The following is a 15,045-nucleotide window of genomic DNA, read 5'->3' as shown; positions in this document are numbered from 1 at the left end:
GCTTTAATAATACTGCTAATGTGATCATGGAAAGTTAGTTTATAATCAAAAATAACCCCTAAAATTTTAATGTTGTTAACTGACTGTAGGGGGACATTTTTTATGGAAATAGGAGAAATGAGTTTAGAACTATCTTTCCATGGAAAAAGCATCACATTTGTTTTATTAATGTTAAGCGCTAATCTATTAGTATCCAACCATTGGTGAAATTTCAGGGAAACTCAGAAAATGTAGAATTCACACTTGGTTTTCTGTGATTTTATTTCATATGTGCTGGTTAATTTTAGTATAGTAAAGTAAGTAAGACGGGGAAGTCAGTTGGGGTTTAAAGCTAGTTTCTTAAATGGAGCACCCAGCTCTTACTACTAGTCCAATACTTATTTTTGTGGAGGTACTGGACTTGGTCAGTGTGATACACAAACACATAAGAAGCAGTTTCTGTTCAATAGAGCTTACGATCTATTCAAGATGGAGAAACAGAACAAATAAGCATTAGTTTCCTCAGAGGAAAAAGTGAGTGCTGAAGGGAATGTGGTATTTTTTGGAATATTTATTTGAAGTTTTGTGTGTAATGGTTTTTTGAAATATGGTTTGGTTGTATGAAGAATTAAGTTGAGTTTTGTGTGTGGGGGGGGAGGAGGGGGGCCTTGGGCAATAGAAAATTCTTAACCCACTCCTTGTAAGCTGTCTGTATTCCTGAATAAGATGTGTGGGTTTAAACACAGTGAGCCAGTAATAACTAAAAAATTTTCTCTGTGTGTTTATATATATATATATATATCTATATCTATATATATCTACATAATCATTAAGGATGTGAATTTTTGTTTTAGAGCATTTTGTTTCATTTTAGGGCATGCTGTTATGTTTAACTACATTAAAATGTAATAGCATGCACTAGAAGGAAATGAAGTTCAACAGAAAGAAAAGGTAAAACAAATATCCCTTGTACACACACGTATATACACACACACACACATACTTTACTATTGCAGATTAAGAATATAAACAAGTGGAGGGGCATAGTCGAAAGGGATGTCAGTCCATTTGCGTCCAACTCGCAAAACAGCCTAAGACACATTTTCAAAAAATGCGTCCAAAAATTTTTTTCTTTCGAAAATCGTCTAATTATACGTCCTGCAGATCTGATCATCCAAGTCGCTAAAGCGTCCATCTTTATACCACATTTCCGTCCAACTTTTCACCTAGAACAAGTCCTGTTGGACGTGGGAGGGGTCTGCAAAGTGATAGACTGAACACCTAGACATGCCACGTGTCGGGTCCCCTGGTTTGTATAAAGGTGGTGACATTAGCTGCAATATTTATTTGATTTAATAAACCTAGCCTGCATCTTGTCCCCTTGTCTGCAGTTCTTTCTTTGTTTTTTGTTTTGATTGAGCTTCACTGCAGACATATTTGGATTGTGCTTTTGTTCTCATTCTGCTTGTTATCCATTTTTTGAAAAGCTTGTGTGTTTTGATTTTATCAAAGGAAATAGTATAAGCATATATTTCTTTCCTTCCCTCTCCCCAGGTTTCTCCTGTACTTTCCATATCCATTCCTTTGATTCTTGTACAAATTAACAAATTTGAAATAGTGGGGAGTGTATAGGAGCAGGAAAAATAGTGGTGCTGTGATTCCTGTATCTTTACTTTTAGTCTACTTCAGCTGTTTAAAGTTTTATTCAAAATGTTATACACTTGGATTGCAGGAGGCTAATGAATATTAACAAGCCTGCCAACAGTCTTTCTGTTTGATCTATGACAGATTGAAGTTATCGATGGAGACTTGCTTTTGCTACACATCACACCAGACGAAGAAGGAAAATTTGGATTTAATTTAAAGGTACTGCAAACGTGATGTGGGATCCTTTGCTGACAATCTTACCCCCCCCCCCTTTTTTTTTTTTTTTTTTTACAAAGCCACACTAGTGGCTGTTATGCAGCAATGGCCCTGAAGCCCTTTAAATTCCTATGGGTCATTTGTCTCTAAAATGTGCACCACAGTTGGGATGAGGGGTACAAATATGTTCAGCATTTACAGTTAAGTAAGAGTCTGATTCTATAAATTGGTAGGCACCTAGGAAAATGACACCTACCACATGTCATTCAAAGCTAGACGCTGTTTATAGAATCATGCCTAGTGGTGCCTATCTCAAGTTTGTATTGCTGTGACTTCTGTTGTAATGTCTATGATGCATTAATTGATGTTGTAACCCACCTTGAACTCCACTTCGGAGGATTTGGCGGGATAAGCGGGTGGGGGGGGGTGCTGAAAAGGTCTCAGCCCAACCAAGAAGGGAATGACATGGAGCCATGAAGCTTACAAGTTAATCCACATATTCACCCCTAAGTTCAACACACTTGACACATCGTGTCTGAAGTTTCTGTAACCCTTCCATAAAAATATTCTGACGTCTGGTAACTGAAATACTGCTCAGCTGTTGCAATCCCCTCCAAATCACTCAAACGTTATTGCCCTTTCAAACTCTTTTTAAAGTTTGAAACGGAAAATAGTTTGATGGAGCAAGATCTGGTGAGTAGAGTGGATGGGTCTATGTACTGAAACCCCAACTGCCTCAAAACATCCATTGTTTTGCCAGCCTTGTAAGCATGGTCTTGCAAAAGGAGAGCTCCTTTCTGCAGCTTTCCTCTCATTTTTTTCTTTCAATGCCTCCTTTAATAGGTTCAGCAAGTTACAGTAGTATTCTGCATTAACTGTTTTGGCCTCTTGGAAGACAGTCAGTTATTACACCACCTTCCTGATCCCAAAACACTGTGGCCATGATCTTTCCTGTTGACTTTTGGGTCTTCAGTTACTTTGGCCTTGGGGAATCTGAGTGCTGCTATTGCATGGACTGTTGCTTTGTCTCAGGATCATAGTGGTGTAACCATATTTAATCTACAGTAACTAGTTGTTTCAAAAAAGGTGGCACCAGCTCATTGAAAATGCTGCAAAATCAACTTGGAAGTGTCCACTCGAAATTTTCTCATTGGCATTCAAACTTTTAAGTACTCACTTGGCTGACAGCTTCTGCATACTCAGCTGCTCAAGGATTATACACCCGACACATTCCCTGGATATCTGTAGTGTGTCAGCAATTGTTATAGCCAATATTCACCAATCTGCCAAAATCAGGTCATGGACATGGTCAACAATTTCAGGAGTTAACACCGTTTAAGGCCTCCGAGACCTTGCTGCATCTTCAGTCTCAAAATCTCCAAGCTGAAAGTTTGCATACCACTTCTTCACTGTGGAGTATGATGGGCATTTGTCACTCAATGTTTGCATCATACATTCATGGATTTCCTTTGCAGTTTTCTTCTGCAGAAATAAGAACTTCATGACAGCTCAAAGTTCCACACTTGAAAATTCCACGCTTTTCGTTGACATGATTCAATCAATGATCTGAAACCATATCAAAACATAACATTACGATTCTGAAAATTGATACTTTGCAAAATAAAAATAACACTCTTTTCAGCTACAGTGGTAAAATAATTGCTCAAAATTTAGGAGGTTGGTTGTACTGAGAACTTTCAGCTCCTCCTCATATAAGGTAACATTAGGCATCAAAAACTTAGATGCTGGTATATTAGACCTGGGTTTTCTTGGCCTAAAATACCAGTGCAAAATCCAGTGGTTCTTAAATCTGTCCTGGTTAGGGATGGAGTTTGGGGCATGGAATGTGTTAGGCCAGTGGTTCTTGAACTTGTCCTGGGAAACCCCCAGCCAGTCGGGTTTTCAAGATATCCCTAATGAATATGTATGAGGCAGATTTGCATATAATAGAGTTAATAGGCATGCAAATCTGGCTCATGCATATTCATTAGGGATATCTTGAAAACCCGACTGGCTGGGGGTTCCCCAGGACAAGTTCAAGAACCACTGGCCTAACACATTCCATGCCCCAAACTCCATCCCTAACTATACCTATTAAACTGTTAGAACGTGCTAACTCCACTTTAATAGGCAACATGGTATATGTTCAGGTAATGTGCACTAATTTCTGTGTTAATAACCTAGAATAGAAATGGTGTGGAGTGGATAGTGATAACATGGCACAGGGAATTGCTACCTTAGTAGCGTAGTTAACTGCATTATGTTGTTCAGTGGTGCAATTCATGCACATGTAAAAAATAATAATAATTCTGTGCATTAACTGAATGAAAAAGTATTTGGAATCCACCCAGCATTTAAAACAGATATTTTGCTATTACCACACATTAGTTTTGCAATTATGACATAGTTGCAAGTTGTTAAATAAACCCCCTTAAACTGTTAAAGCATATTCTATTTTCTTCGAGTTCATAGTTTTTCAAGGTTTACTGTAGGTCTTGCATCCACTTTCTCAATGAAATCAAAAAGAGAGATCCTATTTGTGTTTTTCAATCTTACCTCCCTCTTTTTTTTTATTTTTTTTTTTAACAAAGCCACACTAGCAGCTGCTATGCAGCAATGGCACTGAAGCCCTTTAAATTCCTATGGGCTTCAGGGCAGTTTACCGCAGCAGCCCATGCTAAACAGCTTCGTAAAAGAGGCCCCTAATGTTTCCATGTAATGTATACTTTATCATAAGAAGGTTTATTGGGTATGTGTTGGAAAATAATAGATTAAGTCTTAGAATTTTTATGCTTGCATTTTTTTTTTTTGTGGCTTTATACACACAGGGGGGTGTTGATCAGAAAATGCCATTAGTGGTCTCCAGAATTACTCCAGGATCACCTGTAAGTACAAAGCCCTCTTTATTTCACATTTTAGTGACTTAGAATGCATGTAGTGGTCCAGATGTGTCCGATACATCAGTGGTTCCATTTTTTTTTTCAAATCAAAGTAATAACACAATTCTGATTTTGGGCTATGACCGTGTGAAACCCTCACTTTGTGATCTGCTGTATATCCTTGATGGGTTGTAGAATCAATATTAGCATTCATCTTTTTAATGTTTATACAAGCAGGTCAAGGCAGTTTACAAAATTAATAGTATGTGTAAGCTTGAAATTTTTTTAGGTGGCCCTCAGAGCTTTCTCATATTCATAAGCTGGTAAGAAGGTATAAAATTTATTTTGATAGAGCCAAGAGAATCTCACAGGTAGAGTGTGAGAGTTTTTGTTAACCTGGTGGTTTCAAATCTCGTCCTAGAGGCACTCCAGTCAGTCAGGCTTTAATAATAATAATAATAATAATTTTATTCCTATATACTGCCATACCAAAAAAGTTCTAGGCGGTTCACAACAAATAAAATTGATACATACAATGCAGATGAAATATATCCATAATTAATATTTATAAAATAGATTTGCATGTGCTGGAGGCAATGCATTCAAATATCTATCATGAATATTCATTGTGGATATCTTGAAAACCTGACTGGATGAGGTGCCTCCAGGACCAGGTTTAGGAACCAATAAATAAAAGAGAAAAAAACCCTCCTCCTCCTCCTCCTCTCCTGTACCTTCTTGCACTGGATGCTGCTGGAGCTCTGTTCCTGGCATAAACAGAACAAGCAGCGGTTCATAGACAAAACCGCCGAAGACAAAGGCGCGCGCCGACAACTGAGCGCAAAATGGAAGCACGTGCCAAAGAAAAAGAGTGTTTTTAGGGGTTCCGACAGGGGTTTTTGTTGGGGAACCCCCCCACTTTACTTAATACAGATCGCGGCGGCGTTGTGGGGGGTTTGTGGGGTTATAACCCTCCTCATTATACTGGAAACTTAACTGTTTCCCTGTTTTTTAGGGAAAAAGTGAAGTTTTCAGTAAAATGTGGGGGGTTACAACCCCCCAAATCCCCCACAACGCCCCCACAATGTGGCGCGATCTGTATAAAGTAAAGTGGGGGGGTTCCCCCCCCACACCCCCTGTCGGAGCCCTTTAAAACAGTCATTTTCTTTGGCGCGCGGCTCTGCGTTGCGCTCAGTTGTCTGCACGCGCCTTTGTCCCGGCGCGCTTTTGACCTGACACCCAAGCAGCATCTGCCACTGCCTGGCCTGCTGTGGTTTTGCTAGTACCACTTTGGCTCTGGCTTTCTGACCTGCCACTGTTTTGTTTCCTGGGGTGTTTTCTAACTAAATAGAAAAAAAAACAGTAAAATATCAAAAGAGCATATAAAGAAAAAAATGTTTTCCTCTCAGGGCTCCTTTTACAAAGGTGCACTAGCGTTTTTAGCGCATGCACCGGATTAGTGCGCTCTATCCGAAAAACTACTGCCTGCTCAAGAGGAGGCGGTAGCGGCTGGCGCACACGGCATTTTAGCGCACGCTATTCCGCACGTTAAGGCCCTAACGCACCTTTGTAAAAGGATCCCTTAGTGTTTACTGTGCTGTACCCCATTTTGGATACCTTGGCCAGTTTATGCCATTTTAGCTATAGTTGCCCAGTGTAATTGGCTGCCCTACCACACTCATGTTCACTGGGGTGTTTTATTCATTATGGAGTGCTGCTGTTGGAATGATTATGCCAATTAATATATTGAGTGTCCAAATTCTGGATTGAGATTGGAGTGCTGAGGGGAGTTAGATGCATAGAAGTTAATAGAAGAAGCCATAAATGTAATGAAATGTAATATAATATTTATTGTTTTCCAAGCTCCCTCCCATCCCCTCTCCAGCAATCCTATTGTCTCCTCTGTCTCTCTAATTCTCTAGTTTTATATACTCCCTCTCTTATCCATTCCCTAGTTCTCTGTTTCCATTCTCTGTACTCAACATCTCAGCCGTCATCTGCCATCCTCTGCTTCTTATCACCATACCAGCTAGAACTCCATTCTTGTTTCTCCTTCCTTCTCTTGTCTTATGGTTCTATCTTTACCTTTGCACTATTTCCTATTGCCTGTCTTTAACTGTCTTTTTAGCCACATTTCCACTTTCATTCTCTCCCTTTAGAAACCCATCCTTTTTCTCTCTCATATTCTTCCACAGTACTCCTATACTTTTCTACTGTCTCTCATCTCTCTGGTCCTCCAGTTCAGTCACATTGTCTAAATTTCTCTCCACTCTTCATGTTTCTTCTCTTAGCTCCACCTCACACCTCAGTCATATTTTCAACCTATTTAACCCCCACACACACTCTTACATGCCAGTTGCCAGGTCCTCAATCCCGCCCCAATCAGTCTCTCCCATTCAGAATTCTCCTGTATTGCCCCTCTCCCACCCACTGTCCCACTCAACCATCAAGTCCCTGTTCTTACCCTTTTTCCTTCCTTTCTCTAGCTGCCAGGGCTGTGCAATTCATATCTGCTTGTTTGAAATGTGATGCTCTGTGTCTGCAGAGCCCTATCCAGTTAAAACATCCATCTGTTTCAACCTTGTGGTTCAAATGATGATCCTGTAGGGTTCTGTAGATGCACAGAGCTCCATGTTTGAACCACATAGCTTGGTAGCTATTGGAAGGAAGGAAAAAAGGGGCCTTGTGACCCATGGCTAACGCCAGAACCAGAGCTGCAGTTCCAGCCAGACCAACTTAAAGCTAGTTTCTGTTTGTGGTTAGGGTGACAAGCCATTTTTTGAGGTTGTACCTACCACTAGGTTGGCCTTTTGTGTAGATCCCCTGATTTTCCCAACCTGCAGGGCCAACCCAAGATTACTGGGCACCCTAGGTGAACCTTTGGCCTTGTTCCTGCCCCTCCCTCCCCCCCCCCGGGAATCTCAATGTTCCCCCCCACCATAGTTCAACATCTATTCTTCTGTTCCCAAAACCTCCCTACACCCACTCCAGGATAATGGACATCTCCCCATCTTCTCCCTAGGCCCCAAAGGAGATGACTAACTTATTTCCTTCTCTTTTACCTCCCCCTCAGTTGGCCAACATCGCACACTTGAAAAAATAAATAAAATTTAAAAAATAAGAGCTGCAGCAGGATTTGAACCAAGATCCCTGTGTCCCAGCCTACATCTCTAAATGTTAGGCGGCTAGTCCCACTACATATGGGTGTCTTTGTGGCCATTTTTTTTTAACACAGACATTCCTTTGCTGCCATAATGAGGTCCTTGTCCCTTGTTTTGCCGTGTTCATAGTTTGAATGTTTCATTTTTTAAAACTGATGTTCATGTTGAACATAACCAGCAAATGGATGTCCATTTCTCATATATTGTAGAACAAGCTGTACATTGGCAGTTCCTGTTCGAAAATACTAGCACCACCAGCAATGTCCCGAAATGAATATCCAAAATGCTGTTCTACGTCAGCAATAAAAATCAAATTTCAAAATCTACTGGTAGTTGCTGAAGAAACTGCAATTATTTAGGATTTCTGAAGATGTGTTTTGTCTTATTTTGAGAGCAAGCTTTTTATGAATTCAATTTTTTGATTTTGGGTTTTTTTCTGTGTTTTCTTAACTGATATGTCAGTTTGAGGATTCCTGTAGTTGCCTGTACTGTCTGGCTGCAGAAATTATGGAACTTTTGTGTATATATGGCACAACCCAAACTCATCCTTTTATATCCTCAAGATGGCCATTTTAGGTGTAATTTCTTTTGATGAAACTTCAGGATATGGAGAAGGTTGAAAACCTGTTTTTGACTAGTGAGATAAAGATGCTTCCTCGGTTCACTTCCCCACTCTCCATCCTACCTCACCCTACATGTTAAGTAGAAATGAATTGACAGCACAAATATTTTGGTTTCATACAGGCTGATAAGTGCATTCCAAGGCTGAATGAAGGTGATCAAATAGTACTGATCAATGGGCGAGACATCTCGGAGCATACACATGACCAAGTTGTTATGTTCATAAAAGCCAGCAGGGAGTCACACACACGAGAGCTTGCGTTGCTGGTCAAGCGAAAAGGTAACTATAGATCACTAAAAGGAAAGGTGGTGGAAGAGGAGAATATAATTAAGTTTGAAATTAATTTAGAACAGCAAACAATTAGTTCTCCATGTAATCCATCTGGGTAGCCTCTATCTAATTGAAGTGACTGCTTATAAAAAAAGAAACTTTCTAAATATTGGAAAAAGAACTTGTTCTTGAGACAAATGGGAGATACTTATTTAACCATATATACTCACATGTACTGTGTTTCCTCGAAAATAAGACAGTGTCTTTTATTCATTTGGGGCCCAGAAAAGGCATTAGGTCTTATTTTCGGGGTATGCACATGTCCATCTCTCCCTTTCTCTCCTTCACTCCAATTTTTCCTCTTTCTTTCTCTCCCCCACATGTGCAGCATCTTTCCTCCCCTCCCTCCCTCCCATCCTCCTGTGCCTCAGAATTTTGCCCAGCTTCTATTCTTCCCTCCCTCCCATCCCTCGTGCAACCTTGCCCAGCTTCTATCTTTCGCTCCCATCCCTTGTGCAGTAGAACCCTTGAGCACCACCCTCCCCCGCCCCACCATGCAGCCGAACCCCTGCTGACCCTCAATCCTTCCCTCCCCGCCAACCGCGAGTGAGTCCTACCTTCAACTGAAGCAGCATCGGGCCAGCAGCACTCTAAACAGGCTGCTTGGCCTTGTCCTTTGGGAATTTCACTCTGCCGCGGGGGGAGGGGGGCGGGGTTGTTGCGGCAGAGGGGGCCAGGTTGAACAGTTGCCAGCGAATCCCGGAACTAGGGCTTATTTTAGGGATAGGGCTTATATTAAGACCTACCCCGAAAATGATGCTAGGGCTTATTTTCAGGGTAGGTCTTATTTTTAGGGAAACACGGTAGGCCACAAAATTTATGACATCTTTTTTTAAGATCGAATGTCAGAGGGGAACTGTATGCAGCATCTCCGCTTCCTACACCCCTGCCCTCTCCTCCCCCCACCCCCCCCGATCCAGTATCTCCTCTTCTGGACTATCGTATATGTTTACTTTCTGTCCATAGAAAGCTTTCTTGGGTAGTATAGAAAATTACTCCCCCCCCCCCCTTGGAGGAATCCCTATGTTACTCTATCTCTTGGACCTATAAGCAACAGCTGCCAGCAGATTCTCCCCTTCCTTTCCCCATGTTACTGCTTTCCAAGTTTATTAAAAATTTTCTATCCTGCCCTAGGGAAAACCTTCAGGGCGGCTTACAATCTAAAACATAATAAAATAACAATACAATGTGCAAAAATAACTCATACATAATACATAAAATTAGGGTTCAAGGGGAGAAATAGATTAAATTTAACAAAGAAAGAAAAAGTAACAAGGGATATTCTGAAGCTGCTTCTAAAGCAACACAGGGCCTTTATGTGCTGGCCTGCGCTCAAGCACTCTGCCGCGTTCTACCCTCTGCCTAACAAGAAATGCATTATGGGAGCTCCAGTGATGTATTTCCTGTTGAGCAAAGGGTGTGTGGGGGGGGCTCCATGCCAGCAGACAAATAGCTTTGGAGTGGTAAGCAGCAGTTGGAAGGAAAGTGGTCACATGGGATGAGTAAGGAGGGGGAGAATCTGCTAGCAGCTGTTGTCCATGGGACCAGGGAAGAGCCTGGGAGATCAGACACTAAATCTTGGTTGAGGATATAGGGCATGTGACCTATACATGAAGTCAAATGGGGGAGAAAATTAGGGTGCGACTTGCATATAAGTTGGCTCCTCATGTAAGTACTGTATTTGTGAGTGAGTGTAATACAGATGTATATGTATACAGATGTCCAGCGCCTCTTATTTGTACTTGCTTCCAGTGTACTTGTATTCATTGATTCTATTTTGTAACTTATCGCTGACCGTCCAGCTCCTCTTGTTGTAAACTGCCTCGAACTACCATGGCTTTGGCGGTGTATAAGAAAATAAATTATTATTATTATTTACATGCTCTAAAAATAAAGGGCCCCTTTTATAAAGCTGTGCTAGAGGTTTTTGGTGCAAGCCGGTGTGGTAAATGCTCCAACATTCATGGAATTCTTATGAGTGTTGTAACACTTACCTCGCCGGCCCACGTTAAAAACCTCTAGCGCAGCTGTATAAAAGGGAGGGAAAATAATGCTCAAATAAATCAAATTTTCTTGTAATATGCATTAACCTATGAATTAACATATGTAAAGGCAATTTCTGTACATTGAAGTTATACTGTACAATAAAAAATTATTAGCAAAGCTTGAAACTTAAAAAATGTTCAGAAATCTAGGCAAAGTGTGAAATGGCAAAAAAAAAATAATAAAAAATCTTTCCCATATGTATCCCTAGAATGTAAAATAATCAAAGCTTGTGTTAGGTATTTCAGTTGTATGTAAATTAGGGATTCTTTGTGTCATCATTACATGTTACCTTTTCCAGAGGAGTTGTCTGTTCAGAAAAGACTCCCAAACTGAGTGGAAAATACCAAACAAACCAGGGGGAGGGGTGAGAGAATAGGAAGTGGTGTGTTTTGGTGGTTTTTTTTCCAGTAATCACTTATTTTAGGGGGTCTTTTACTAAGGCACGCTAGCTGATTTAGCGCACGCTAAATGCTAACGCGCCCATTATATTCTATGGACACGTTAGCATTTAGCACCCGCTAATATTTAGTGCACGCTAAATCGGCTAGTGCACCTTAGTAAAAGACCCCCTTAATTTTTGTGCGTTGGGAATGTTTATTGGTGTTTTGCTGGTATAAATCTGAAGCATATGCACATGAACTGTTTTCCAAACTTTTAAGAAATGTATGCTAGGTTTTTAAATCACTTAATAATTGTACTTATATGTCTGTGGAGTGAAAAACATTAAATTTTGGCTCAGATCTAGTGCAAAATCTGCCTAGTACAATAGAATTTCAACTATCCAGCACCCACGGGGATTGGTGGATACCGGAAAACTGTTTTTCTGGTTTATTGAGAGTATGTTAGAAACTTTGTCTAACACAATCCCAATTCCCACCCCTCCCTCTCTTCCTAAAGTACCAGCAAGGCAGTGGACCTGAGCCGCAAAACCCTCCTCCCTCTCTCAAGGCCCGAAATGGTAGAAGCAGGTGGCGGTCCTGACCGCAAACCCCCTTGCTCTCTCCCTCCCTCCCTTCCTTACCCGAAGCGCATTGGTCAACAGGAGGCAGCCTCAAAACTGGCTGCTCATGGCTAGCCCCAGGCAATACCTTTCCTCTGATGTGTCAGAAGTGACGTGTCAGAGGAAAGGCACTGCTGGGGCTGGCCGCAAGCAGCCTGTTTTGAGGCTGCCTCCTGCTGACCGCTGTGCTTTGAGTAAGACAGGGAGAGAGCGAGGGAGCGAGGGGGCTCAGGACCACCACCTGCTTCTGCCACTAAGGGACTTGAGGGAGGGAGGAAGAAAGACTTTGTGGCTCAGGACCGCAGCCGCGCTGGTTCTTTGGGGCGGGAAGAAGGGCGGTTTGTCAGATGCTTGTAGAAGGAGGGAGGGAGGGGAGATTTGCGGCTCAGGATGCTTCTGCACTGGTGTTTTGGGGTGGGAAGGAGGGAGTTTGTCTCAGATGATTGAGGGAGGGAGGGGGGATTTGCGGCTCACACTGCAACACTGGTGCTTTAGGTCGGGAGCGAGGTAGAGTTCGCGTCAGGACTACCGTCACTTGTAGTTTTTCAGGGCTTGAGGGAGGGAGGTTTGTGACTCAGGACCGCTGCTGCTGATGCTTCTGGGGACAATTTTTTTTCACCAGCGAGTTTTTTGCCAGTTGGGTGAGAGTCCCAGTTAACTGAGACTCTACTGTATTCCATATAAAAGAGTGAATATACTTGTGCAAGAATCTTCCATCAGGTTTTTGCACTATAATGTGGATATTTATACACTATTTAGTGTCAGGGCGCTAAATAGGAAGATTTGGTGGCTGTCCTTCATGAAAACACTAAAAATGTTATTATGAGTGTTTTTCTTACTAGACTAAATAAGATTTAAGTCTATTTTGGGCACTTAGTGGGGGAGGGGGTTTCTTTGTGGGCTACTGTTAAGGTAAGTTATTTTGCCACTAACTTGAGGAGTGGAGGTGCTGGCTAGTGGTTAGCACTGCTGCTTCAGCACCCTGAGGTTGTGAGTTCGACCTCAGCCTGCTCCTTGTGACTCTGGGCAAGTCACTTAATCCCTCCATTGCCTCAGGTACCAGAGTTCGACTGTGAGCCTATTGGGACAGAAAGGGAAAGTATTTGAGTACCTGATTACTATTCAATGTATTGTAAACTTTTGGGGGTGAATCTCTTCATGAAAAAGGCAGTTAATAAATCCCAATAAATAAAAGCTGTTTTAGCACAGGTCCCATTTTACGCAATGAGGCCTAGTTACTAATAACTAGGGTTAACAGTAAACTAATGTTGATAACTTCCCCCCTTTTTAATGCTCCTAAGATAGTAGTGCAGAAATGCAGCTGAGTGAATTTGATTTCAGTTGCCCCATGAAGGAAGCAGTGCTATGTAACCTTTTGGTGTTCCCTTGATTTTGCCCTTGTTGGTTTTTTGTTTTGTTTTTAATCCTACAAATTTTGATTGAGAAGAGAAATGCAATTCACAATGTAAGAATACCAACGCACAAAAAAGGAAACATTCCCCTAACATTCAAAACTAACAAGAACAGTACTGTCCATTGCAGCAGGTGACTTCTCATTTCTTTTGGGTTTTTTTTTAAATTATGTTTATTAGCAGTGAAAAATACACCATCCAACAGGGCGCAACAGCAAACAACAAGGAATCAAAAGTTGTCCATTACAAACAAAAGATGCAGAAACAGAGGTGATGCCTCCCATAGGAGCCCCCCACACTAATACAAGGTGTAACTACTAGAAAAAGAGCAACGAGGGCATCGGAGGCAAAGGCAGCGAAGGACAACAGAAGAAGAAAAACCGCCCATCAGGGACAGTGACCCTTCACCTTTTTGCAATATATAAGCAACCCCAAAGAACCACATAGGACTTGCATCACCACACACGCACTGCACCATCCACTCCACTCAACAGAACATACATTCCCCCAAGCATCACCAATCCTCCCCTCCTCCCATCCCTGGGGCACCAAAACATGACAAAAAGAAGAAATGTTGGAACATCAGGGGTGCTACAGTGGGAACACAGAAAAGAGTTAATCAGGCGCCAGTCCCCCGGCCTGTTCCCGCAATGGCACCAAGTCCCTCAGTCGTTCCCACAGACCAACGTAATGCTGCTTAAGCACACTCGGAGACCTAGCATAAGATCGAATTTCAAACTGAGCCACTTCCCGAAGTCTACTCATTTCTTTTGTGCTAAACTCCCTAATCCCCCCTTCCCTCCCTCAGCCCAGATGAGCGTTAACTCAAATCTATCTCCCAACACAGTAGCTCAGCAATGTTAATAAGCATCCTGTAACTTCCAGCACTGTAAGAAGGGATCCCAAACTATTTTATGATCCTTGACCCTGTGGCGTCTGTAAGCATCAATATATTCCATGTGCCAAATGTTAATCTGTTTCTGTAGTTCATCAGACTGAAAAGGTGTGGTCATGTATTGCTAGTGCTGGAAATGTAACATTTGACAGCCACCAAGTGAAAATAAAATTGTCCCTGTATCCCCCCCAGCATTTAGCAAGCACAAAGCAGGTTCTAACACAGTCTCATTCCAGAATTTCCTTCAGCATTCCACTCACCATATCAAATTCTATGCCTTTAGGGTGTACAGACAATCGCTTGCTTTCAGATCTTCCCGCCAAAAATGATAAGTGCTCCCAACCTTTCTGCACCTTCTCCAACAGATTTTGCTCTTGTTTTCAAACTTTTTTCTGTTTTGTGTTAGTGGGCTGTTCTTGTCCCCAGCACTCTTTGCAAAGTTCTGGGTTAGTGCCAGTCCTGAATGAATTAGGTGTAAAGTAGAGAATGACACGGTGACAAAATTCATCACCGTTCCCGTCCCCGCGGATAACCGCGGGAAATAATCCCATGTCATTTTTTAGTGTCTATTTCAGCCTCAGTCCTTCTACACCAGCATTCTTCAACGCAAAGCTTGAGGGTCATTCATACTCTGATTCTTCCCTCTCTCCTTAAAGAATGACATGAAGATGGTTTTCCGCGGGGACGGGAACGGTGATGAATTTTGTCACCATGTCATTCTCTAATGTAAAGATAAGCTCTACCTGAGAATTTTATGTTGTTCATTATTTAGCTCGGGCCTTTCCAGTAGCTCAAAGTGAGTTGTATTCAGATACAGCAGGTATTTCTTTGTCCCTAGAGGGCTTACAATCTAAGGGG

At 41.8% G+C, this 15,045-nt stretch overlaps 1 protein-coding gene across 4 annotated transcripts in view; it reads left to right on the top strand.

Annotated features, from left to right (window-relative positions):
* The window catches only part of PTPN3 (protein tyrosine phosphatase non-receptor type 3), a 710,747-nt gene that overhangs the window by 535,111 nt on the left and 160,591 nt on the right, over positions 1-15,045 (top strand). For all 4 annotated transcript variants that reach the window (XM_033930629.1, XM_033930631.1, XM_033930630.1 and 1 more), the window contains 3 exons: positions 1,768-1,845; positions 4,671-4,727; positions 8,627-8,783. In XM_033930629.1, coding sequence (XP_033786520.1) covers positions 1,768-1,845; positions 4,671-4,727; positions 8,627-8,783 — 292 coding nt within the window. The remainder of the gene's footprint in view (positions 1-1,767; positions 1,846-4,670; positions 4,728-8,626; positions 8,784-15,045) is intronic.

The sequence above is a fragment of the Geotrypetes seraphini genome, chromosome 2 (assembly GCF_902459505.1).
Source record: "Geotrypetes seraphini chromosome 2, aGeoSer1.1, whole genome shotgun sequence".
NCBI classification, from domain to species: domain Eukaryota; kingdom Metazoa; phylum Chordata; class Amphibia; order Gymnophiona; family Dermophiidae; genus Geotrypetes; species Geotrypetes seraphini.
Note: the sequence above shows the minus strand (reverse complement) of the source record. Positions and strands in the feature narration are given on the sequence as shown.